We start from the raw sequence: 26,376 nt of genomic DNA, 5'->3' as shown, positions 1-26,376 counted from the left end.
TGGAATCTAAGGAACAAACAGAGCAAACTAATTAAAAATGGTCTCACAAATACAGTGGACAATTTGGTGATAGACAGAGGGGAGAGGGATTGGGAGGCTGGGAGAATGAGGTGAAAGGTTAAAGAAGTACAAATTAGTAGTTGGGCACAGGGAGCATGGCAGAGGGAATGCAGCTAGCATTAATATGATGGCTAAGTGGAGGGCCAGGGGAGGGAAGGAGCAATTGAGGGGATCGTTTTATGAACATTATAGAGGTCTAACCAATGTACTGTATACTGGAAACTAATTTAAATAAATAAATTTATAAAATTAAAACAAGAAAACAAAACAAAACTATACCTATTATAGTTTTAATTGTGACCTAATAAATTGGCTTTTAAGTTGATAGGGATGGATAAAGTTGTTATGCCCCAAGGAGGGGACACATCCTTTCTCTGTAAATGGTATCAGATGTCTGAGTCTGCAGGAATGAAACCCAGACCATCGATTTTTTTTTTGTCAAAATTATAAAAACCAAAGTGAAAAAAATTTTAGGAGAGAACTTTTCTTTTTCCTATGTGAATTGATAACATATTTTCATGGCATCCTGTAGGATGTTTTAATGTGGTGCCTTTAAATGCTTGTGGACTTCTGAAGATGAAAGCAATCAATCAGTTATAGTGATTGAACAAAAGAAAATTTAGGGACCTCATAGAGACTCAGTAATGAAAGGGACCCTTAGAGTTTGCTGATAAAATTCACTTATGGATGCAGCAAATCAAAGATACAATATCCCAGTATCTGCCGATAGGTTGTTTCACTGATGCTTCAATGCCTCCTGTGATGTGACTTCCTACGCTCACAGTAGCCCATCCCATTTGTTAATATGTCCCCTAAAAAGAGCTTTCTATGTGAGCATGCACCTTTCCCCACCTCCAGACCCTGCATTTTTTGTTCATAAGAAACACTTGTGAATAGAAAGTCAAAATGTTATTGCATGGCAGTTCCGCCTCCCTTTAGAAACCTTGTCTCCTGATAGCCTATGCTGCAGAATCACATTTATTCTAATCTGACAGGTGTTTGCCCACCTCATGGGATGTACTTCTAACTACACACAGCATTTTTCTCATGACTGCATGAATTTTATGATGCTCACTTTCAGCAAGGACCATGTCACTGACCTTGCCAATTAAATCTTCATTGAAAAAATGAAGCTCAGAGTGGTTCCTTTAATTATAGATTTTACTAGATTCTGTTTTAGTGGAATATAACATCCTTAAAATCTATGGACACGTGTTATCATTCTTATTACTTGTGTTTTGCTAATATTCTAAGATGGTTCGTGTTTGCATTATCCATGCTCTATTTTAAGATCCCACAAAAATCATTTATCTATTGAACCCTGATTTTAACTACAACCAAAAGTTCTCTATTGTGAAAGCAGAAGACAATAGATTTTGGTTATGGAATTTTAATAGCATGAAAGAATCCCCAAATTCTCATTCTACCACACATTAGCTCTACGTTTGCAGGAAAATACATAATACACATACCAACTCATGAATTGTTTTTAATATCTTCTGTGTCACTGTCCTGTACAAATGTTCCTTTCTTTTCCCACTACCATGTTATATTTACCCATGGCTATTCTTGACGTGTTTTCTTTCCCCTTTTTCCCCTCATTTACTGAGTTAGCCAGTGTACAGTCAGATACCTCCTAGAAAGCCCACAATTTTTATATTTTCAAGGCATATCATAGAACAAAACTATACACCAAAATTATTTTTAGTTGAAAATAGTCACTTTCCTTTTTCTTTTCCCTCAATAATCCACGATATTGTCTCTTTTATTTACCTTGAGTCTCTGATGTAACACAAACTAACCTCTACTTTACAAGTTATTAACATCTGAACCAAGGTATTAACAAGAAGCTGTATGGGATCTAGGGAGAAGAACAGAGTCTAGTGGTGACCTCAATGACTAAAAAACATATGAATGATGATTCTTAGTGCAATTTCCTTTGTTATCTGCAAAAAAAACCCAAATTTATTAGGATATTTGAACATGATGTACTTTAAACTTCTTTGGTTGACAGCCCAGCAAGAGCTGTTATGCCATTCAGAGAAGTATTCCCACAACAGACTAACAACTCCTGCTATTCAAAGGCAGTGAAAAGAGGACATATTCCCAATGGAAAGAACTGTGAGTAGCACAATGGATGTGTATTTGGAGAAAAAGTCACCCAAAGAAATGATGTCCATTGGCTATTTGCCAATGGCGAAAAGCCTGATTGTTTAGTCTCCTGTCTGGAAGGAGCAAGATTGGAAGATAAAGAGATTCGGAGAGGAATCATTTCGAGCAAGATGGTGTCTAGGCAACAGAGTTTCCTCCTTGCGTGCCACCCCAGTTCCCTCTGGAGAGCATCCACCACTTCAGACACTCTGGAGAAATGTGAGTCTGGGACAACTCATCCATCCTCCCTCCTCACGTGCTCCAACACTTGCCCAAGACAGCACGGGCAGAGCGGCCACGGTGGCAGGGACGGAGGGTGTGTGCACCAACAGCGCAGGCTCCTTTCCCCACAGCCGCCTCTGTTGTACGAGTCGTAGGCGGAGGCAGAGAATGGTGTTGAGCGCTCGTGGATGATATCACCCATTTGGAAACTAACCAGCCCACGAGAAGCCGAGTGTTCTACATCACACCACTTCCACATTAAGACACAGCCATTCTCCCTTACTGGGATGGCATATTTCGTGAACGGAATTGTCTTCCCCGTCTGCAGTACTACCCACCGGCTTACAGTGTTATTGTCATAGGATCCTGGAAATTGTCACTTTGGAGCAAGGGGCCCACCTTATGAAGAACAAGGTCAACAATAGGCACATGACCATGGATCTATTTGTCATACCATCCATCACATGACAGAGAAAGTGCTGGCCTGATAAACACTTGGAATGATCTCTTAGATGTGCAGCAAAGACACCAACTTAGAGATGACAGCCTGTGGGTTGAGATGTGGTCTTCTGGATGTGGTGTACACCTTGGTCCAATGACCATAATATGGTTGACATATACATGGGACCACTGATATCCACAAAAGGTAGTAAGCACGAGTTCAGAAAGTGATGTGTAGATATAGGAGTGACCCTCTCATGTTAACCCCTGTGACGTATATGGAAATCCCTGCTTCCCATTTCACCATGGCTTTAGCACTCCTGAACTGAAGGTTTTAGTCCTCTGCCAGGGGACATAGTCTGGTTTTCAACTATCATCTGGCCAATTTGGACTCCTTAAATGTAAATACCGTTTGGTGAGAGGTAATGACCGTGGAGAGTAGAGAGCAGGGAGAAGTACGTCTGGAATGCAGGGTTTCACTGGACCGTCTCAGGGTGTGTCCATACCCAGTAACAGTCATAACTGAGTGGCGACAGCACCAGATCTTGCCAAGCATATAGTAACCCGAGGCTCAGACCCCGACTTCTTTGGATGTAAACGTAAGTGCCTTTGAGCAGGAACACAAGACCATGTCCTGGATCTGAGTCTGTCCACATCAGCTATGTGACATTGCACCAAAAAAAGTGGGTTTTTTTTTTTCCTAAAAAAATGGAGATAATTATTGTGGGGATGATTTTGATGTTTAGAATCGATAATACATATAAGTATGCAATATGTATTTAAATCCCTACATCAGGAATTCTTTACAAAAATCAAACACAATATGGATGAATTATAGTATAGAATTTATTAAGAAACACATAGGTAAGATACCTGCATCTACAAAGGAATATCTAAATGATCCTAGAAGAAAAAGTCTGATTTAAGAACCATGAATACAGAAAAGTAAAATATGATTTCGAAGATGATTTATCAGTTACAAAACCTGTTAAATAGTTATAAGAATTAGTTTGACTAAGTTACTTAAAGAGACTGGGTGATCCTCACTTCAAAGTCAAAGCCAAGACAATAACTACATATGGAGGATGTGTGAAACTAGCACATGGTCCATATATACAGGAGGAAGACATTGGGGGAAGTCCTCTGCATGCCACCGAGCCAATTCAGATGCTTTAATCAGACAAATGAGTCACAGAAATAATGGAAGAGAGTGCTGGTTCTCCACAAAGTCTAGGATGCGAATTTTTTCCAAAATGGCAAGTCAGTTAACAGAAGGTGTTGTGCATAGCTGGTGGTTCTTTGACAAGGTGATCAGCAGCAGCAAGGCTGGCAGCAGCTGGACACACAGCAAGGGCGGGAGCAGCAGCTGGGCCGGCAACAGGTGGTTCTGCAGCAGGTGGTCTGACAGCAGGTTGGGCGGCAGCAAGGCTGGCAGCAGCTAGACACGCAGCAAGGGCGGCAGCAAGGCTGGCAGCAGCTGCTCACACAGCAAGGGCGGCAGCATGGCTGGCAGCAAGGCTGGCAGCAGCTGGACCCACAGCCGCTAGACCCACAGCAAGTAGGCTGGCAACAGGTGGTCCTACAGCACGTGGTCTGACAGCAGGTTGGGCGGCAGCAAGGCTGGCAGCAGCTGCTCACACAGCAAGGGCGGCAGCATGGCTGGCAGCAAGGCTGGCAGCAGCTGGACACACAGCAGCCGGACCCACAGGAGTTGGACCCACAGCAGCTGGGCTGGCAGCAGGGAGTGCTACAGCAGCTGGGCTGGCAGCAGCTGCTCACACAGCAGGGGCGGCAGCAGCAGCTGGGGCGGCAACAGGTGGTCCTGCAGCACGTGGTCTGACAGCAGGTTGGGCGGCAGCAAGGCTGGCAGCAGCTGCTCACACAGCAAGGGCGGCAGCAAGGCTGGCAGCAGCTGCTCACACAGCAAGGGCGGCAGCATGGCTGGCAGCAAGGCTGGCAGCAGCTGGACCCACAGCCACTGGACCCACAGCAAGTGGTCCGGCAGCAGGTGGTCCTGCAGCAGGTGGGCTGGCAGCAAGGGGAGCAGCACATGGTGTCAGGGCTGGAAGGTGAGTGTCTGTTCAGAGGTGAGTTTCTCAGATTCTGCTGACCCTTTCTGCTCTGGGGCTTTTATACCCTGGACCCCCAGTGTTGGGACGAATAAGAAGGATTTTCCTGGTTATTTATGTTGTTTTTGTGATCGCCAGGAAATGTCAAGGAGGAAGTTGTTCCCTTTGTGTTTTGAGGCTTCTGTAAATTACTGTTTGATACTTCCCTTAATTGAGAACAGTATTCACAACCGTGTCCAGAAATGAGACAGTCAGGAATTATCTCAGCAACGTCTCTGGTCACGTGATAGTTCCTGCTGCCTTAGCGAAGGTCAGAACAGTTATCTCTTCTCAGTTCTGTTTCTTAGACTAGGACGTGACTTTAGTAGAGAAAAGAGGCATGAGAACTAGACAGATTGACCAAATAATAAACCAAGTCGAATCCAGAGCCTGCTTCATGCTGCTGGACCCAGGAACCTGGCTGACCAGCCCCAGGACCAGATCAAGGGAACCTCCAGTACAAAGGAAGATTCCTGCTGAGATTACTAACAACTCTTCACCCAAACCATGAAACGAAACAGGAAAACAAAGCTTTAAGCCATACCTTGCACAAGTTAAAGATAGACCCAACCATTCATTCCATTCTTTATTTACTCCCTATAATCACCCATTTTGCACAGAAACTAAGGAACAGCTATAAACCCAATTCCCCAAACACTCGGGGTCTCATTCTCAGACTCTGCAAGACGACCATGCTCTGTCTATGGAGTGTTATTCCTTCCCGAATAAACTTGCCTTTGTCTCTGACTCTGGCTGGGTCTTGAGTTCCTTCCTGCACTGAGCCAAGGACCCTCCCTTTCTCAGAGTAGGACTTGAGTCCCCACTCGAGGGGATTCGCCCCTTTTGTATCACATTGCGAAGTCTGCTCCTGATGGGTTCTGCGTTGAAGGAAGCCCTGCTAGAGTCCTTGTGTGATCTCCCAGAAACCCTCGTTGAAGGCTATACAACTTATATCTGTAGCAACCTACTCCAAATGTGCTTCCCAGTTCTGTCACGGACACTTGGGTAGAGAACAGGAGGGACTTGGTTTTTTTGTAGGCAAATCGGCACCAGAAGAGAACAGAGGCAGAAGCGGTGCCCTAGGTTTCAGAACATCAGGTTATTAATGTTCCAGCCCCATTTCCTAGCCAGGTCAGTGGGCCCAAGTGAGACATCTGAACTTGCACATACTTTGTTTTATAAACTGAGGCAAACCGGTGAGATAAGATCATAGCCAAGGTATATGTGATTACGTTCATTTATATGTTTCAACCAATGTGGAAATTTGTTAGCCATAATCTTCTAAAATTTCTTCTGCCCCATTCTCTCTGTCTTCTATGTAGGAGAGAATTTGCCATGTCATAGTGGAAGCGTAGAGTCAACAGTGGTGGAGAGAGCAGAGCAGTGTTTCACCTTTCACAACCTGCAGCGCCACCTGCTCTCCCTGATACCGTGCGCCTTCTGAATCCTACTGGTCCGTAACCATACGTGTTTTTTTTTTTTTAATTGAAGTAGAGTTCCCATATAGCATTATCTTAGTTTCAGATGTAGAACATAATGATTCAATATTTATGCATATTACAAAATAATCACCACAACAGTAAGTCTAGTTAACATCTGCCACCATCCATAGTTACAATGCTTTTTCTCGTGATGAGGACTTTTAAGATCTACTCTCCAAGCAACTTTTAAATATGAAATACATTATTAATAACTATACTCAGCATGCTACACATTCCATGCCCATGACTAATTGGTGTTAATACTGGGAGTTTGTATCTTTGACACTCTCTACCCATTTCGCCTACTAACCGCCACCTCTGGCAACTAACAATGTGTTCTCTGTATCTATGAGGTCGCTTTTTTGTTTTACAATCAACATATAATGAGATCGCATAATATTTGTCTTTCTCTCTCTGACTTCTTTCACTTAGCGTAATGCCCTGAAGGTCCATTTGATTGACACAAATGGAAATATTTCCTTCTTTTCATGGCAGAATAATATTTTATTATATATAAAAATATATTTTTAATTTGACACAGAGATAGATAATAGATCTCACCTTTTCCTCATCCATTCTCACATCAGTGGATACTTACGTTGTTTCCACATCATCGCTATTGCAAATAATGCAGCAGCGAACATGCGGGTTTATAAATCCTTTTGAGTTAGTGTTTTTGTTTTCTTCAGACAAATACCCAAAAGTGGAATTGCTGGATCAGAAAGTTCTATTTTTAATATTTTTAAATATTTTTAAAATTTTTTCAGTTTTAGTTGACATATAATATTACATTAGTTTCAAGTGTACAACACAGAAATTAGACATCTACATAACCGGCAAAGTAATCACCCTGATAAGAACAGTACCCATCTGACACCCTACATAGTCATTACAGTATTACTGACTATATTCCCTGTGCTGTACTTTACGTCCCTGTGACTCTTTTATAATTGGCTATTTGTATATCTCAACCCCGTCCCCTTTTCACCCATCCTCCACCTCATTCCCATCTGGTGAACTTCAAAATATTCTCTGTATCTATGAGTTTTTTTTTTCACTTTGTTTTTCCATGTATTTATTTTTTTAGATTTCACATACACATGAAATCACACGCTATTTGACATCCTCTGCCTGACTTGCTTCACTTAGCGTGATACGCTCTGGGTCCATCCACGTTGTTGCAGACGGCAAGATTTCACAGGATCCTCCATTCTGTTTTCCATAGTGGCTGCGGCCATTCACATTCCCGCCAACTGTGCACAAGGCTTCCCTTTTCTCCTCATTCTCACCAACACTTGTTATCTCTTGTCTTTTTGCTTATTATCATGGTGACAGGTGTGAAGTGATGTCTCATTGTGACTTTGGCTTGCATTTCCCTGATGATCATGTTGTTCTTCACCTTTTCGTGTGCATATTGGACACCTGCATGTCTTCTGCAGAATGACTGTCCTGATACTCTGCTCATTGTTTAATCAGAGTGTTTGATTTTTGCTATGGAATTGTATGAATTCTTTATATATTTTGGGTATTAAACCTTATCAGATATATGATTTGCAATATTTTCTGTCATTCGGTATGGCGCCTTTTATTTAGATGATGCTTTCTTTGGCTGTGTAGGAGCTTTTTAGTTTGATGTAATTCTACTTGTTTATTTTGTTGCCTTTGCAGTGCTGTCAGTTCTAAAAAATCATGGACAGGAGCGATGTCGAGGCGCTTCCTGCCTACGTTTTCTTCTAGGAGTCTTACGGTGTCAGGTCTTACATTCAAGTATTGACTCCATTCGTCATGCAGGAAGTAAAATGACTGATGCTTTCTCAGTCTCGGCTCCTGCTCCTACCCACCTGCTTTCGTTCTGCTGTGCATAGGGAAGTGGTTATGCAAACAATCCCCTGCCTAAATGTCTGTGGCAGACCTGGGACACACAGGTGGGGTAGGTGGCTCCAGAGAGATATCTGTACTAGTTAGAAACAGGCTTTTGTGGCAAAACAGAGTCGGATGCAGGTTAGGTTCATTTTGTCACTGTGACATATCAGCATCCTGCCCCTCTTCATGGGAATCCTTACAGTCTAAGTGCAGCCAAATAAACAAGGCTGAGGAGGACACGTGTAGTGATCCTCATGAGGCCATCAGGGACTATATCACATGACCAGAATATGATCAAAGTAGGAACGATGATGATGATGTGACCACCTTCCTTTTATCTGAAAAGGTTTCTGCGAATTATTTTTAATTAAGAAATACATTAACCACTTATTTCCTAAAGAATCATAACACGTAGGGAACAACTTCCTTTTATAATTCCTCAGTGATTATGGAAAAATATTAAACAACAACAAGAAAATTCCTGCTGTCTGGTCCAAAGATGATCTGGATAGGATATCACAGTCTATCTCTGGCACCGTTCAGGCCCACGTATTTCTGTAGTTAAGGTCAGTCCAACTGATTGGTCAAATTTATAGAGAAAATAACAAGAGGAGGTTAGTGGGAACCACTTCTGCTGGTCTAGGGGACTTGCCTGGTGGAGGAATTGAGATCCTCATCCCTGACAGTTCTGAGACCTTGGTTACTATGTCCTCATCAGGCTGCAGCTGGCGCGCTTGCTCATTTGCAGTGAATACTGGACATTGCAGTACCAAGAAAGCCTCTAGGGGTTAAATATAAACCCCACTAACTGTTACATATATTCCTCCTTGTCCCCATCGCTCCTTTCTTTGCCCTCTGATCACCTGGCACTAGAAGCACAAAGAGATGAGCCGACTGCCATAGTTTTAATTCCAATCAGACCCTTACCATGTCCCCTTGTAGGTAACTTTTCCCTCTTAGAGCTGGAACCTCTAGATGCCCAGAGCTTACAGCGGAGGGAAGCATAAATTCCCTCAAATGGATCAGTGGGAGTGAAGGAGAGTGGGGCAACTCCTCCTTCAACCCTGGGTTACTGGATTAACATATTTTAATAAGAGGCCATGTTGGCATTTGAGTTTCCAGCTATCAGTGTCAACTCAGATCCATTACCCAACAGCATCCAAATATAGGGGTGTTCCCCCGAGGAAATGGCTATGGATATTTTTGGAGAATGGACTGGAGAGATCACTACTATAGACACCTCTGCGGTCCTTTGTCCTGGACTACTGGCCTCTTCTTCAATGGGTCAATGGCTCAGAAATGGAAACTTGGTGAGGGGTCATGATTTTCCGTCGAGTTCACTGAGTTCAGCTTTTAGCTCATTTATTCTTAAGCTCTTCTAAGCACACATGCATACACATGCACACAGACCACACACACACCATAAGGAAAAAATATATAGTCAACTAACATAAATAAAAATTATCTCCACTGAGTTCTTGGTAGAGCCCCATCACTGGGGCTCCTAGAAGAAATTACGAAGTGAAGAAGGAGGAAGAGGAAGGAAGGAAGGAAGGAAGAAGGAAGAAGAAGAAAGAAGAAGAAAGAAAGAAAGAGGGAGGGGGGGGAGGGAGGGGGAGTGGAGGGGGGAGGAGGGAGAGGGAGGGAGGGGGCGGGGATGGAGGTAGTGAGGGCGGGAGGGGGGGAGGGGAGGGAGGATGGAGGGATGGGAGATCTGAGGTATTTTATCCCGACTATCACTCATACAATACCTCCCTCCTCCCTCCCTCCCTCTCTCTCTCTCTCTCTCTTTTTCTTTCTTTCTGTCCTTCCCTCCCTCCCATAATGGAGGTTTTATGGAATTCTTAAAGTTATTTTCAGACTCCATCATAGGGCAATCTAGGGTCTTTGTCCCCACAACAACTTAAAATATGCTTTTGTTCCCTCGACTTCCTATGACAGAAGAAGAGGCTCAGGACTTTTCTCATAAAATGCTGTATCTGGGCTCATCAGATATAGACAATGCAAACACACAACTCCAGCCAACGCTTCCAGCAGAGTCCAATCAGAAGCCCCAGGTTATTATTCTGCTTATGTCAACTGGGAAATTAGGGCCAGGGCAGAAGTAGAAACCGGCCAGTAATAGAAAAATAAAAGTATCATAAGGAGTTTGATTAATTAGACTTATGAACCACTTAAGATAGAAAGGAATTCTGACACCCATGTTATCCGATCTCTTCCACTGGGTTCTTGATTCTTCCTCTGCAACATCTGGTTAGTTAAACCCCTCTGGTGATTACCTCTGGAGTCAGCCTGTCCACAGCACATCCTCACCATGGGGAGTCAAATTTGTTTCTCTCAATGAGACACTCACTTATCTTACATCAGCTCTTACAGTAATTTAGAGCAAATCAATCTCTCACATAGCAACCACATGACTAGCTGACTAGTGTTTCCAAAACTGAGGGGTTCTGATAGTTCATCAGTTGGCTCTCTCTATATATTTTCCGCCTTGAGTGTCCAAGGAGTGAGGAGCATACTTACTGTAACATCTGGTCTTTTATTATGCTCTTTCATGTATGTATGGGTTACAACTTTAGGATGGTCTGGGAGTAGTTATTTCTGTCTTGGGCTGGTCTTTCTGAAAACTTTTTTGAGATTCTTTTCAAAAATATGTTCATCAACATAGTATTTGGAGGCCATGAAGTTGAGAAGAGGCTGAATATGTTGAATGACAGAATTGTGGTTCCAAATGATTTAGACATCTTTGCACAAGAGACCAAATATAACGAGATGACACTTGGAGCTTTTCTTAGATCTAAAAGAGTAGCTTACTAATGCAACACGGCACATGATTTAGGGAGGAATAAATATATCTAAACTTCTTAGGAGAATCTATCTTACTAGCCACATACCCTAATGTTGTATGTACCCTCAGCACCCCTATCCCAGGAAAAATTCACGAAACTGAGCCATATTACTCCTGGTATCAGGTAGAAAAAGAAATTGAAAACTACTGGTCTATAAATAACCCCTGAACATCTTTAAGAAGAGATTGAAACTATTTATAATAAAAAAAAGACATAGTTTTTTTCAGATGATATTAACATCATTGGAAGTCCACATTTACTGCCAACAGTTCCTGCCATTAAACCTTGCATTACATGCTGAATGCCAACACTGACACATATGGACGTGAATATTATTCAGCATTTCAAAAAAAGGAAAGGCAATCCCACTAACTCCAGCAACATGGATGGGCCTGGAAGACATTACGCTAAGTAAACTCAGTCAGTCAAAGAACGAATACCGCACGATTCCACTTACATGAGATATTAAATAAACTCAGAGAAGCGTAGAATAAAATTTTGGTTTCCAGGGACTGTGGGGAGTGGGAAATGAATAGTTGTTCAATGGGTATCAAGCTACAGTTATATAATATGAGTAAGTTCTACAAATCTGCTCTAAAATCTTGTGTTAATGAGGCAATAAGGTGCACTTAACTTGAGAGTGTACCTCTTGTGTTAATGTTCTTACCACAAAAAAACAAAGCAAGAGGACACAAAAACACTTTTGGAGGTGATGAAAATGTTTATTACTGTAATTGTGATGATGGTAATACAGTGTTCACATATTTACAAACTCATCGAAATAGAAAGAGTAGACATGTGCAATTTTTTTCTGTATTAAACATACCCCAATAAAGCTGAAGGGAGAAAAAAAAAATCAAAATTTCGCGATTTAGTTTTCCTCCTCAGAGCACTGTTTCCCATCAGTAAGTCTAGCAAATGGGTATGACTCAGAGTAGGGAGGGGATTTCATCTGAACAGCCTTCTTGTTCTCATGCCCGTGATGCCCTGTCCACATTCAAAACTTCTCTGCCCACCTGACCCACAACGAATGAGCCATCAAACTAAAATGACGCCTTATCCTTCCAACTCACCAAAAAGAATGTGGGCCTGTGAGAATCATCATCACCCAAGTGGAGACATGCTGTGCTGTGCCACATGAGACTAACACACACACCTTCTAAGGGCGGGAGTCACGTGACCGCTTTCTCTGAGGGCGCTAAAGCAAGAGACACAGAAGAGGTGATTCAGGAAGAGCTGAAGGGATGAATCCTGACACACCAGGAAAAGGAAAATGCATTTCCCATCCATCTTGAAAATTTAACCAGGAAAACAAATTTGGCTAATGTGATAATCGCCTGTTTATTAGGACAAACAATGACAAGGAAAGAGCTCTGCATCTGATGACAGCAGCCCCTTAGCAGGGTATAAAAGGGCACCGGGGGCCGGCAGACTTCCAAACCTTCCAAACCTTCCAAATCCACCTTCCAGGAAACTCACCCAGAACCTCCACCCTCTGACACCATGGTCAACTCGTGTTGTGGCTCCGTGTGCTCTGACCAGGGCTGTGGCCAAGGCTGCTGCCAGACCACCTGCTGCCGCCCCAGCTGCTGCCAGACCACCTGCTGCCGCCCTAGCTGCTGTGTGTCCAGCTGCTGCCGCCCCTCCTGCTGTGGTTCCAGTTGCTGTGGATCCGGCTGCTGCCGCCCCAGCTGCTGTCAGACCACCTGCTGCAGGACCACCTGCTGCCGCCCCAGCTGCGGTGTGTCCAGCTGCTGCCAGCCTTGCTGCCGCCCCAGCTGCTGCCAGACCACCTGCTGCCGCCCCAGCTGCTGTGTGTCCAGCTGCTGCCGCCCCAGCTGCTGCCAGACCACCTGCTGCCGCCCCAGCTGCTGTGTGTCCAGCTGCTGCCGCCCAAGCTGTGGTGGGTCCAGCTGCTGTCGCCCAAGCTGCTGTGTGTCCAGCTGCTGCCGCCCCAGCTGTGGTGTGTCCAGCTGCTGCCGGCCTTGCTGCCGCCCAACCTGCTGCCAGACCACCTGCTGCAGGACCACCTGCTGCCGCCCCAGCTGCTGCCAGACAACCTGCTGCCGCCCAGTCTGCTCTAGCGGTTCCTGCTGCTGATCGCCCTGACCTGCGCCTACCTGGTTTTTGGCCAGTCTCCTGGATGTCGTCTTACTGAATTGAGTCATGAGAGGCCAATTGTAAAACCTCAGTTACAACTGATTCTTAAACTGACTTTGGCCTCCACATATACTGCCCTCCCACCATCGCCATGTTACCATCTCTCTCCCAAATGAACAGAAACTTTGCATTTTCTCTGAAATCTGTTAACCAGCATGTCACCCCAATTGATACATTTGTTCCCGGCCAGATTTCTCACATGCAGATGTTCCCAAATCTTAAATAAATCTTAATTGTCCAGGCATAAAATACAAGAGTATGGTGTCTCATTGATTTTCCTCCTTGAATCGTCATCCTTAGCTGTCCGTTGTTCCGTTGTTCTCTGCAGAGAGCAGACCATAGCAGGTGATTTCAGGATTTCCCTCTCTATTCCCTCAACATCCTTATTTGAATGTAAGAAAATGGTTTCTTATGGCAAACACTGAAAGCTCTCACCTGAGGTCTTTCTCCTGGTGAAGAAGCAAGCCTTGGGCAGGCCCGGATATGAGAGTTAACGTCTCTAGGAGTGGCACTCAACCAATGGATGGGAGTTGGTGGTAAATGCTCTCACTTCTCTTCTTCTGAGTGGGGACAAGTCGTACCAGTCTCCAGAGTTCCTCAGTACGATTGAAACGCAAATGCCTACAGTAGTAGTCTGCTGATCTAATCACTCTATATTGTCTTATATCCCTTCCCTGGATCAATCCCCAGATTACCTAAAGAGCTTCTTAGAATCCCCTCCCAAATAAATTACTTGATCTCACATTCCTGTTTAGGGGTCTGCTCCTGGGGGCACCCCAAGGAGATATTGGTGTTCCAAATCTCATCACCAGTCCCCTTCAAAACATTTTTCATATATTATAATGGTTACCATGGTATCACAGTCAAGTCTTGAATTACTGTCAACTGAACCGCTAAATCTTTTGAACATTTGCTATTTCTTCTTATAGTTTTTGTGCCATTGTTTTTAGATGAGTAGTCTTCAACTGTTGTTTTCATATCATTATGTCTTAAGGACAGGACGTACCCACAAGTAACGTGGCTCCCCATATTAGTAACTATCCTAAAAGAGGCTGTTTTTAAGGGGGAACCACCCTAAGTTGTGTCTTATGTTAGATTCATTAAAAGCAGAGCCTGCACAAGGGTTCTTGTACAAGTGATGTATAAAGAAGTGCTCTCAGGAGAAATCATTAAGAAACAGAGGGAAAGAGAGTAAGGTAGTAAAAGAAGATGAGCCAAAATCTGTTTGCAGTGGAATTCTATGCTCACCTGAACAGATGAGGGTGTGAAAGGTACCACAGCCCTGTGCCCTCCTGGAGGCAAGGGGTGGGGCATCTGGACTCCTACATTAGTAAGTACTAGCTTTGGACACCATTGATGGGGGCAAGGGGCAGAGAGGGCAGAAACCGCCTCCAGGTGTGGTAGCTCCTTTAGGGTTAAAATAATGACCAGATAACATGTGAGTGAGCTGTTTGAGCCACCAGCAGTCCATACTCACACTAACTAAGGGATGGAGGCCTTAATGGCATAGAGATCTGAATAGGATATCATATAGTCTACCTAGGGCACCACTGAGGTCCACATATTTCTCTCATTAAGCTCACTCCAATTGGTTTGTCACAATTTCTAGAGAAACTTAAAAGACAAGGGTTAGTGGACAGCCCCCCTGCTGGTATAGGTGACTTTCCTGGCAGGGGTATTGCGATCCTTGTCCCTTGAGCTTTCTGAGCCCCTGGTTACTATGTCTTCATCAGGCTACAGCTGTTGTACTTGTGCCAAGTCAGTTAAAACTGAAAACAGAAATACCAAGAATGCACCCCAGGCATCACCTAGATGCTAACTATACACCTGCTTTCCAACATCGCTCTTTTCTTTGCCTGCTGATCACCTAGCATGAGAAGCCCAAAGTGATCAGGTGACAGCTTAAGTTCCAATCAGACTTTGCTATGTCTCCTTGGAGGTAACTCTTCTCTGTTATAGCTAAGACATCTAGATGCGCAGAACACACAATCATGGGAAAGAAAAGCATAAATTCCTTACATGGATCACTAGGAGTGAAAGTGAGTAGGGCAAACCTGGGTCACTGGTTTATTGTACTCTAATGAGGGGCCATGTTGGCATTTTGGGATCCAACTGTCAGTGTCAACTTAGATACGCTATCCAACAGCATCCAAATGCAGGGGTGTTTCACTTTCCCCTGTGGACATGGCTGCAGATACCTTTGGGAAAGGACTGGAGAGATCATCACTGTATACAAATCTGTGGTCCTTCATCCTGGAGAACTGGCCTCTCCTTCAGTGAATCAGTGAGTTCTAGGTCTGGGAATTGTCTCAGGTCTGGAAAGTTAGTAAGGAATTGTCACTTTCCATTGGGATCGCTCACCTCAGCCTTTAGCATCTTTATTCTTAAGCTTTTGTAAACACACACACACACACACACACACACACACACACACACACACACCCTCTGTCCTTGTTAGCCTCCTATATCCTATTCTGAGGGATATCATGCTCTATTGTCCATACTAATAGATGTGTGTGGGTCACATGTCACACTGCCCCAGTTATCATTCCAAACTTGCTGCCCATCACATAATTATACTCACTTTACTTCTTATAGTTAAATGCTGCCACTTGGTCACTGCTATTTAGGGATATTATCATCCCCGTGACTCCTAGGAGCTCAATTCTGTAACAATATTTTCTACCATAAGCTCCGACTTTAGAGAATAGACACTACTGTATTGCTGAATGATGCTGCTGGCCTCCATACCTGTTCATTCCTTTTTACCTTATGACCTCAAGGGGGTATATACTGTATCCCCCTGAAGCCTCCTAGGGAACAGCAGCAATTGGTTAGGTTTTCTAGCCTTACGACTACATCTAATTTACCATATCTATTTCTCTAGATCTTTTGATCCCTTTGACCTCATCTGTGTATTGTGTGGTATTAGATAAAATGGTCACAAATATTAAATGAGATGAAGGTGAATGGTATACAAGTAAGGGTATGTTCCTCCAACCTACAATTAGTCTCATTTTACATTTTATTTTAAAATAACTATAGATGCATAGAAAGTTGAAAAATAGTATAGCAAAATCCAAAATACCCTTTGTCCATTTCCCCCAATGATCACATCTTAGAGTACATATCAAAATTCAGAAGCTGACATTAGTATAAACCACAGATCTTGTTCGGATTTTACGAGTTTTATATGCACTAGTGTGTGTGTGTGAAGTTCTATGCGGTATTATCATGTGTGCTATAGATATTTGTAACCACCATCACAATTAAGATTCAGAACTGTCCTCCATAAGGCTCCCCCTTGTAGCCCCACCTACTCCCTCCCACTTGTCATTCATAATCCCTGGCTTTCCCTACTCTGTTCTCCATTTCTTCAATTTTATTTCAAGCATGTTCTACGAATGGAATCTTTGGTAAATTGCTTTTTACATGCAGCATCATTCCCCTGAGGTCATGTAAATGTAAGCTGTTTGGTGAATCAATAGCTGTTCATTTTCATTGCTGGATAGTATTCCATGTTGTGGATGTATCACAGTTTGGTTTGTTCAGCCATTTACCTGTGAAGGACACCTGCACTGTTTCCATTTCAAATTCATTCACTCATTCATTCATTCATTCGGGGGGAAACCGTATTGAGGCTTCCTCTTTGCAGGCAAGCTGCCACTTTTCAGTTGCAGGACATACTGTCTAATTTGAATACTCTTGGATTTAGTAAATTTGTATCTATTTTCTTTATCTCTTGTTCCTTAGGGCTTTTAAAAGTTTCACCATAAACCTGTCTATTTTATTCATGGACTAAAGGATTTTGATAGTTCGGTCTTTCTTGCAATAGAATCACTCTTTTCTTCTGGGAATTAAAATATCACTTTTTTTTTTGACAGTCATCAGTTTATGTCTCATAATTTTTAAAGAAAGACAGGCTTGCAGTGGGTAAAACATACTGCTAAAAGTATAGAAATACAAATTGTTTTATTTATCTCTGTAGCCTCCTAGTTACGTTCAACATTTAAGAGACATGGTAAATTTAGCAGTGACTTGCAGGAAAAATTATTTTCCCAAAGTTCTATATTACTTTCCACAGTCATAGTTTTTCTCAGCAAGATTATCTTTTTGGCAAGTGTGGCCAGGTATTTTATTTTGTGTTCTATCTGTTTTGGACAAGCACAAGGGACATTTACTATATGCTATGAAAGTCAATACTTTTAAAATTGTGATTTTTACATGACTAAGTCTGAGAACGATTATCGAATCTGAAATAAAATCACAAACATAGGAAGGAAAAAAAGAAAAAAATGAGTGTTTCGGGTGAAAAGAAACTGAATAAGTGGCCATAAATTTATGGATCTGTAGCACTGAAAATAACATTAGAGACCTCCAACCCAGTGATGTTCAAACAGTGAGGTGTGTCACTGAATAGGGTCCAAAATAGACCTAAAGGCCTGTAAGAGTTAAGTACAGAATAAAAGTGTCACTCTGCAAAAGAAGGATTATTATAAAAATAATATAATTAATTAACTTGTGGATAAATAAAGAAGGAAAGAAAAGGAGAGAACTAGTACTACATTGAGTAGTTCATCCAAGTAAAATAAATTTTACTTGGATGAACTACTCAATACAAAAATAAAATTACTAAAGTACTAAAAGACACCATGAGGAATTCCCAAGCACAATCTTTAAGCTTATCCTGAGCAACACACATGCACGCACACACCAAGAAGAAAAAATATAATCAATTAGTACAAATAAAATTATCTATGCTGAGTTATCAGTAGGCCTCAGTCAGCAGGCCTCCTAGGGAACATTCTTTTCCCAAAATAGGAGGCCTTATGGAATTCTTAGAGTTATTGTCAGACTCCATCATGGGGCTATCTAGGGCCTTTGCCCCACAACAATCTGAAATCTGCTTTTATTCCCTCATCTTCCTATGACAAAAGAAGAGGCTCAGGACTTTTCTCATCAAATGCTGTATCTGGGCTCATCAGAGTTATAGACAATGCAAACACAGACCTCCAGCTCACCATCCCAGCAGAGTCCAATCAGGGGCCTAGGTTGTCATCATCCTGGTTGTATTAACAGAAATTAGGGCCGGGGTAGAAGTAGAAACTGGCCAGGAATTTAAAAAGCATCATAATGACTTTGGTTTATTAGATTTATAAGTCGCTTAAGGCAGGACGTGCTTCTGAAACCCACGTCATCCAATCTCCTCCACCTGGTTCTTGATTATTTCTATGTAACACCAGCTTATAGTCAAACCCCTCCAGTGACTGACTATGGAGACAGCCATTCCATAACACATTCTCACCACGGTGAGTCCATTGTTTTTCTCTCTATGAGCTGCCCACTTATCCTATATTAACCCATTATTGTAATCTGGGGCAAGTCAATCTCTCACATACAGCAACCACGTGACTAGCTGACTAGTGTTTCAAAAAATGAGGGGTTCTGATAGTTCATTGGTTGTTCTTTATATGCATTTCTTCCCTCAGGGGTTAAGTAAACACTGGTTGGGAGTAGAATACCTCCTGTAACATTTTATTTTTGTATTGTGTTCTTCCAAATAGGTATCAGTTTCAACTGTAGGATGGTTTTTGGCAGCATTTCCTGTCACAGACTAGTCACCTTGAGAACACAGCCAAGGATATCTCAACTGGGTTGAGAGTCTTCTCATAAAATATGAAAATGAGAAATAAAATATGAGTCATTACATCAAAATATTTAGAAGCCATGAATTTAGGGGGGATTGAGTATGTTCAATGACAGAATCATGGTTTTAAATGCCTTAGATATCCTTGCACAAGAATCTATACTCTAACAAGATGAAATTCAGAGCCTTTCTGAGATCCAGATGAGTAGTTATTCATGCAACATGGCATATGAGATTGGAGAGGAGGAAATATATCTAAATTTCTTGGGAGAAATAAATTGAACTATCCACATACCCTAATGTTGCAAGCCCTCTCAGCACTTCTTTCCCAGGTTTAATATCATTAAAATAAGCCATGTGACTCCTGGTATCAGGTAGAAGAGACTGAGAACTGCTGATCTGTATCTATCTACTGCATGTCTATAAGAAAGATTGAAGAAAGCTGTAATAAAAAAGACTTAGGTGTTTCACATGCTGTTAACCTCAGTACAACTCTACACTTGCTGCCAACCACTACAGCCATGAAACTCTGAATGCCAACGCTGACACATTAATGATGGTGTATTCTATTCAGTTTTTAGAGAAAGAAAATGCTGCCATTTGTGACAACATGGATGGACCTAGAAACATTATGCTAAGTTAAACAAGTCAGTCTTGGAAGCATGAATACTGCATGGTTCCACTTGCATGAACTATCTAAAAAAGTCAAAGTGATAGAGACAGGGAGAACAATGATGGGTTTTAGTGATGGAAGAGAAGGTAATGGGTAGTTACTGTTCGATGGGTATAAAGTTAAAGTTATACGAGAAAATGAATGTTACAAATCTGCTGAGTGACACTGTGCCTATAGTTAACAATATAGCATGATGCATTTACAAACTTGTCAAGGGGAGATCTCACGTTAAGTGTTCTCATGACACCAAAAAAATTAAAAAGTAAAAATAACAAGAAGACACAAGAACAATTTTGCGGCGGCAGTGATGAATATGTTTGTTACTTTGGTTATGCAAATGGTATTATGGTGCATTCACAAGTCCAAACTCATCCATGTGTGTACATTAGGCCCATGCAAGTCTGTCACTCGTATATATTAAGTATACCTCAATAAAGCTGAAGGGAAAAAGAAACATCAAAATTTCGCGATTTAGTTTTCCTCCTCAGAGCACTGTTTCCCATCAGTAAGTCTAGCAAATGGGCATGACTCAGAGTAGGGAGGGGATTTCATCTGAACAGCCTTCTTGTTCTCATGCCCGTGATGCCCTGTCCACATTCAAAACTTCTCTGCCCACCTGACCCACAACGAATGAGCCATCAAACTAAAATGACGCCTTATCCTTCCAACTCACCAAAAAGAATGTGGGCCTGTGAGAATCATCATCACCCAAGTGGAGACATGCTGTGCTGTGCCATGAGACTAACACACACACCTTCTAAGGGCGGGAGTCACGTGACCGCTTTCTCTGAGGGTGCTAAAGCAAGAGACACAGAAGAGGTGATTCAGCAAGAGCTGAAGGGATGAATCCTGACACACCAGGAAAAGGACAAGGCATTTTCCATCCATCTTGAAAATTTAACCAGGAAAACAAATTTGGCTAATGTGATAATCGCTTGCTTATTAGGACAAACAATGACAAGGAAAGAGCTCTGCATCTGATGACAGCAGCCCCTTAGCAGGGTATAAAAGGGCACTGGGGGCCGGCAGACTTCCAAACCTTCCAAACCTTCCAAATCCACCTTCCAGGAAACTCACCCAGAACCTCCACCCTCTGACACCATGGTCAACTCGTGTTGTGGCTCCGTGTGCTCTGACCAGGGCTGTGGCCAAGGCTGCTGCCAGGAGACCTGCTGCCGCCCCAGCTGCTGCCAGACCACCTGCTGCCGCCCTAGCTGCTGTGTGTCCAGCTGCTGCCGCCCCTCCTGCTGTGGTTCCAGTTGCTGTGGATCCGGCTGCTGCCGCCCCAGCTGCTGTCAGACCACCTGCTGCAGGACCACCTGCTGCCGCCCCAGCTGCGGTGTGTCCAGCTGCTGCCAGCCTTGCTGCCGCCCCAGCTGCTGCCAGACCACCTGCTGCAGGACCACCTGCTGCCGCCCCAGCTGCTGCGGGTCCAGCTGTTGCCGCCCCAGCTGTTGTGTGTCCAGCTGCTGCCGCCCAAGCTGCTGTGTGTCCAGCTGCTGCCGCCCAAGCTGTGGTGGGTCCAGCTGCTGTCGCCCAAGCTGCTGTGTGTCCAGCTGCTGCCGCCCCAGCTGCGGTGTGTCCAGCTGCTGCCGGCCTTGCTGCCGCCCAACCTGCTGCCAGACCACCTGCTGCAGGACCACCTGCTGCCGCCCCAGCTGCTGCCAGACAACCTGCTGCCGCCCAGTCTGCTCTAGCGGTTCCTGCTGCTGATCGCCCTGACCTGCGCCTACCTGGTTTTTGGCCAGTCTCCTGGATGTCGTCTTACTGAATTGAGTCATGAGAGGCCAATTGTAAAACCTCAGTTACAACTGATTCCTAAACTGACTTTGGCCTCCACATATACTGCCCTCCCACCACCACCATGTTACCATCTCTCTCCCAAATGAACAGAAACTTTGCATTTTCTCTGAAATCTGTTAACCAGCATGTCACCCCAATTGATACATTTGTTCCCGGCCAGATTTCTCACATGCAGATGTTCCCAAATCTTAAATAAATCTCAATTGTCCAGGCATAAAATACAAGAGTATGGTGTCTCATTGATTTTCCTCCTTGAATCGTCATCCTTAGCTGTCCGTTGTTCCGTTGTTCTCTGCAGAGAGCAGACCATAGCAGGTGATTTCAGGATTTCCCCCTCTATTCCCTCAAAATCCCTATTGAAATATAGGAAGATGGTTTCTTACGGGGAGCATTGAGAGCTCTCACTTGAGGTCTCTCTCCTGGTGAAGGAGTGAGCTCTGGACGGGCCCAGATTTGGGAGGTACTGTCTCTAGGAGTGGCATTCAACCAATAGACGGGAGTTAGTGGTAAATGCTCTCACTTCTTTTGAGTGGGGACAAGTTGTACCCGTCTCCAGAGTTCCTCAGTTGGATTGAAACGCAAATGCCTACAGTCATAGTCTGCCCATCAAATCATTCTATATTGTGGATTAAGAATACCGGTACAGCTCTGTAAAGCTGCAATGTAGACGTTAGCTGGCACTGGCATCTCATCTAATGTCTTGACTGGGGAAGAATCCACTTCCAAGTTCACTTAACGTCATTTTTGACAGTGTTCAATTCCTTGAGGGCCTTTGGAGGTGAGAGCCTCTGCTCCTTGCTGGTTGCTGAATGGAGTCTGTGCTCACGGTGCCCAGCCTTTGCCACATAGGTCTCTCTCACACAGCCACATAACTCATCGAAGTCAGTGAGAAAGAGAAAGTGGGTTAGCAAGATGGAAGTCACGATCTTGTGTAACTTAATCACTCGATGTTGCCATGTGCTATTGTTTAGAAGCAAGTTACTCACGGGGGGAGAATTATATGAGACCATGGACACCAAAAGGTAGAAATCATTGGGCTATTGTATAGGCTGCCTACCGCAACTCTTACATAACATTGAAAGATTAAAATACATAATATAAATAGTAAGACTCTATTTATATAAAATTCAAAGACATATAACACTAAACTACATTGCTGAGGATGTATACCTAGGTGGTAAAGCTATAACGAAGATCAATGAAAGGATTATTTAGAATCAGGATAGTGATTATCTGTGAGGTGGAAGGAGGTGGCTAATTTGCCTGAAGTACAAGTCTTTTAGTTACATTACACTACTATCTATGAGCTCCTGTGTACTGCTCTTCCACATTGTGTGTGTGTGTGTGTGTGTGTGTGTGTGTGTGTGTGTGTGTGTGTTAGGGGTCTTCCCAATAAACTGTAAATTCTACAGAAGGAGACTCTAAATCACAATTAACTCCAATAACTGGCAACTGTGTCTCTCACATTATCCCATCAACAAGGCAGGAATGTGAGTGATATAGGCACGTCTTAAAAGTTTGACTGAACAGAATAAAACAGTCAGTCTCTAAGTGTGGTCCTTGGACCGTCAGCATCAATATCATCTAGATTCTTGTAAGAAAAGCAGAACTTCGAGGTCCACCCTGCAATCTGAAGCTCTGGGGCTAGGCCCCACTATTTTTTACATTTGTTTAATTTTAATTTTAATTTTTTAAAACATTTATTTAAATTAGTTTCAAGTATGCATTGGTTAGACATCTATATAGTTCATAAAACAATCCCCCTAATTGCTCCCTCCCTCCTCTGGTCCTCCGCCTAGCAATCATATTAATGCTAACCGCATTCCCTATGCCTACTCCCCATCCCCATGCCCAACTATCAACTACTAATTTGTATTTCTTTAACCCTTCACCCCATTCTCCCAGGCTCCCTAGCCCCTCTGTCCATCACCAAATTATCCACTATATTTGTGAGACTGTTCTTTTTGTTCATTAGATTCTGCATATAAGTGAAATCATATGGTATTTATCTTTCTCTGTCTGACTTATTTCACTCAGCATAATAACCTCTACATCCATCCATGTCATTGCAAATGGTAGGATTTCATTTTTTAAATGGCTGAGTAATATTCCATTGTATATATGAACCATAATTTCTTTATCCAATCATCTGTTGATGGGCATTTAGATTGTTTCCATATCTTGACTATTGTAAATTGTGCTGCCATGAATATTGGGGTGCATAGATCTTTATGAATTATTGTTTTGGTTTTCTTACGAAAGCTACCCAGAAGTACAATTGCTGGGTCAAAAGGTATATCCATTTTTAATTTTTTGAGAAACCTCCACACTGTTTTCCATAGTGGCTATAGCAATTTGCAATCCCACCGAAAATGTATGAGGGTTCCCTTTTCTCCGCATCCTTGCCAACACTTGTTTTTTTATTCATTGATGATAGTCATTCTAACAGGTATGAGGCGATATTTCATTGTGGTTTTAATTTGCATTTCTCTGATTATTAGCGACCCTGAGCATCTTTTCATATGTCTATTAGCCATCTGTATTTCCTCATTGGAGAAGTATCTCTTCAGGTCTTCTGCCAATTTTTTATTTGGATTGTTTGTTTTTATTGTTGTTGAATTGTATAATTTTTAAATTTATTTTGGATATTAACCCCTTATCAGATGTATCATTAGCAAATATCTTCCCCCAAACAGTTCATTGTCTTTTTGTTTTGTTGATGGCTTCCTTTGCTGTACAAAACCTTTTTAGTTTGATATAATCCCATTTGTTTATTTTTCTTTTATCTCTCTTGCCCAAGGAGATATATCTGAAAAGAAATTCCTGTTAGTAATTTCTCAGAGAATTTACTGCCTATGTTTTCTTCTAGAAGTTTTATGGTTCAGGTCTCACATTTAAGTCTTTAATTCATTTCAAGTCTATTCTTGTATACGGTGTAAGAAGATGATCCAGCTTCTTATTTTGCATATATCTGTCCAATTTTCCCAACATTATTTCTTGAAGAGACTATCTTTACCCCATTGTATATTCTTATCTCTTTTGTTATATGTTAAGTGAGCATATAGGCGTGGATTTATTTCTGGGCTCTCTATTCTGTTCCATTGATCAATGTATCTGTTTTTATGCCAGTACCATGCTGTTTTGATTACTGTAGTCTTGTAGTATAGTTTGATATCGGGTAGTGTGATACCTCCAACTTTGTTCTTATTTCTCAAGATTGCTGTGGCTATTTGGGTTTTTTTATGGCTCCATATAAATTTTAGGATTATTTATTCTAGCTCTCTGAAAAATGCCATTGGTATTTTGATAGACATTGCATTGAATCTACAGATTGCTTTGGGTAGTATGGCCATTTTAACAATGTTGATTCTTCCTACCCATGAACAGGGTATATGCTTCCATTTATTTGTGTCTTCTTCAATTTCTTTTTTCAATGACTTGTAATTTTCTGAAAACAAGTCTTTCACTTTCTTAGTTAATTTGATTCCTAGGTATTTTATAGTTTTTGATGCAATTGTAAATGAGGTTGTTTTCTTAATTTCTCTTTCTGAAAGTTCATCGTTGGTGTATAAAAATGCCACTGACTTCTGAATATTTATTTTGTAACCTGCTACTTTACTGAATTCATCGATCAGTTCTAACAGTTTTTTGGTGGGATTTTTAGGGTTCTCTCTATATAGTATCATGTCATTGGCAAATAAGGAGTTTTACTTGTTCCTTTCCAATTCAGATGTCTTTTATTTCTCTTTCTTGTTTTATTGCTGTGGCTAAGAATTCCAATACAATGTTGAAGAGGAGTGGTGAAAGTGGGCATCTTTGTCTTGTTCCTGATCTTAAGTAAAATGCTTTTAGCCTTTCCCCATTGAGTATGATGTTAGCTGTAGGTTTGTCTATATGGCCTTTATTATGCTGAGGTATGTCCCCTCTATTCCCACTTTGCTGAGAGTTTTTAGCATAAATTGATGCTGGATTTTGTCAAATGCTTTTCCATATCTATTGATATGATTGTATGGTTTTTATCTTTCGATTTGTTAATGTAGTATATCACATTAATTGATTTGCAGATATTATACCAACCTTACATCTCAGTAGTAGGCCCCACTATTTTTAATAAGCCCTCCAGGTAATTCTAATGCACACTCAGGCTGGACAATCACTCCATAGAAAATAAGTACAAATAGTAATTAAATAAGGTTGGATTGACTGGAAACCATTCGCTTTTCACATTAATCCAAAAAACACTGTACTGTACATTTCCCAGCTCCACTGAAAAAATATTTTAAATTAAGAGTGAGATAAGGCATAAAAAATGAGGCTATGTCTTTGAGAACCTAAGAGAGACCAGCTAGAGAGATGTGGTGCAAACCTATATGACAGCAACAGAAAAACTTAATGGGCTATGGGACACTGTAGTAACAGGAACCATACAGATAAATTGCCTGCCAGGGTTTTAGGATATAGAACATGACCATCCCAGGGGCGAAGAGGTCACCAACATCATACAAATGTAGAGCTGTCCCCTTCCCCATTGCTCAAAAATGACCCACAAGGGTCATTTTTTACTTGTCCCATGCCAGATGCCACATGATGCAGGTGGGATTTCTTCCTCGTTGGTCACTGGAGGAAATGCAAGAAATATTCTACCCAAATCCCATTTTGATAAGGGATATGAGAGTGGGGAGGGGTGGAAGTGGGGAGTGTAAGAGCTGTAATTCCAAATACCAAATATCGCATGACAGCCTTCTGTGGAGGAAGATGAGGAAAGTGTGGTCTAGAAGATGCCAGCAAGTATGACTCAGAAGAAAGCAAATCAGATAGAATTTATCATATTTGGAAAAGACAATGTTCACAACATGTTTAAACCATTAAATAGATAAACATTATTATGTAACTCAATAACTACTTAAATATTAGGTAA

General features: G+C 42.2%; 3 protein-coding genes across 3 annotated transcripts in view; 1 reads left to right on the top strand and 2 right to left on the bottom strand.

Annotated features, from left to right (window-relative positions):
- LOC107513775 (keratin-associated protein 4-3-like) overlaps window positions 1-26,376 on the bottom strand; it is a 289,405-nt gene that overhangs the window by 44,672 nt on the left and 218,357 nt on the right. The window lies entirely within an intron of this gene.
- Window positions 270-6,937, bottom strand: LOC118603775 (keratin-associated protein 9-1-like). The gene has a single exon (XM_036221984.1). The coding sequence runs from the start codon at window positions 4,924-4,926 to the stop codon at window positions 4,186-4,188; it is 741 nt and encodes a 246-aa protein (XP_036077877.1). The 5' UTR covers window positions 4,927-6,937; the 3' UTR covers window positions 270-4,185.
- On the top strand, window positions 12,123-21,368 carry LOC107513783 (keratin-associated protein 9-1-like). The gene is made up of 2 exons (XM_036223352.1): window positions 12,123-13,248; window positions 20,667-21,368. Exons 1-2 carry the CDS (start codon window positions 12,679-12,681, stop codon window positions 21,366-21,368), a joined length of 1,272 nt encoding a protein of 423 aa, XP_036079245.1. The 5' UTR covers window positions 12,123-12,678.

The sequence above is a fragment of the Rousettus aegyptiacus genome, unplaced genomic scaffold (assembly GCF_014176215.1).
Source record: "Rousettus aegyptiacus isolate mRouAeg1 unplaced genomic scaffold, mRouAeg1.p scaffold_m13_p_6, whole genome shotgun sequence".
NCBI lineage: Eukaryota > Metazoa > Chordata > Mammalia > Chiroptera > Pteropodidae > Rousettus > Rousettus aegyptiacus.
This window is presented reverse-complemented; position numbering and strand designations above follow the sequence as displayed.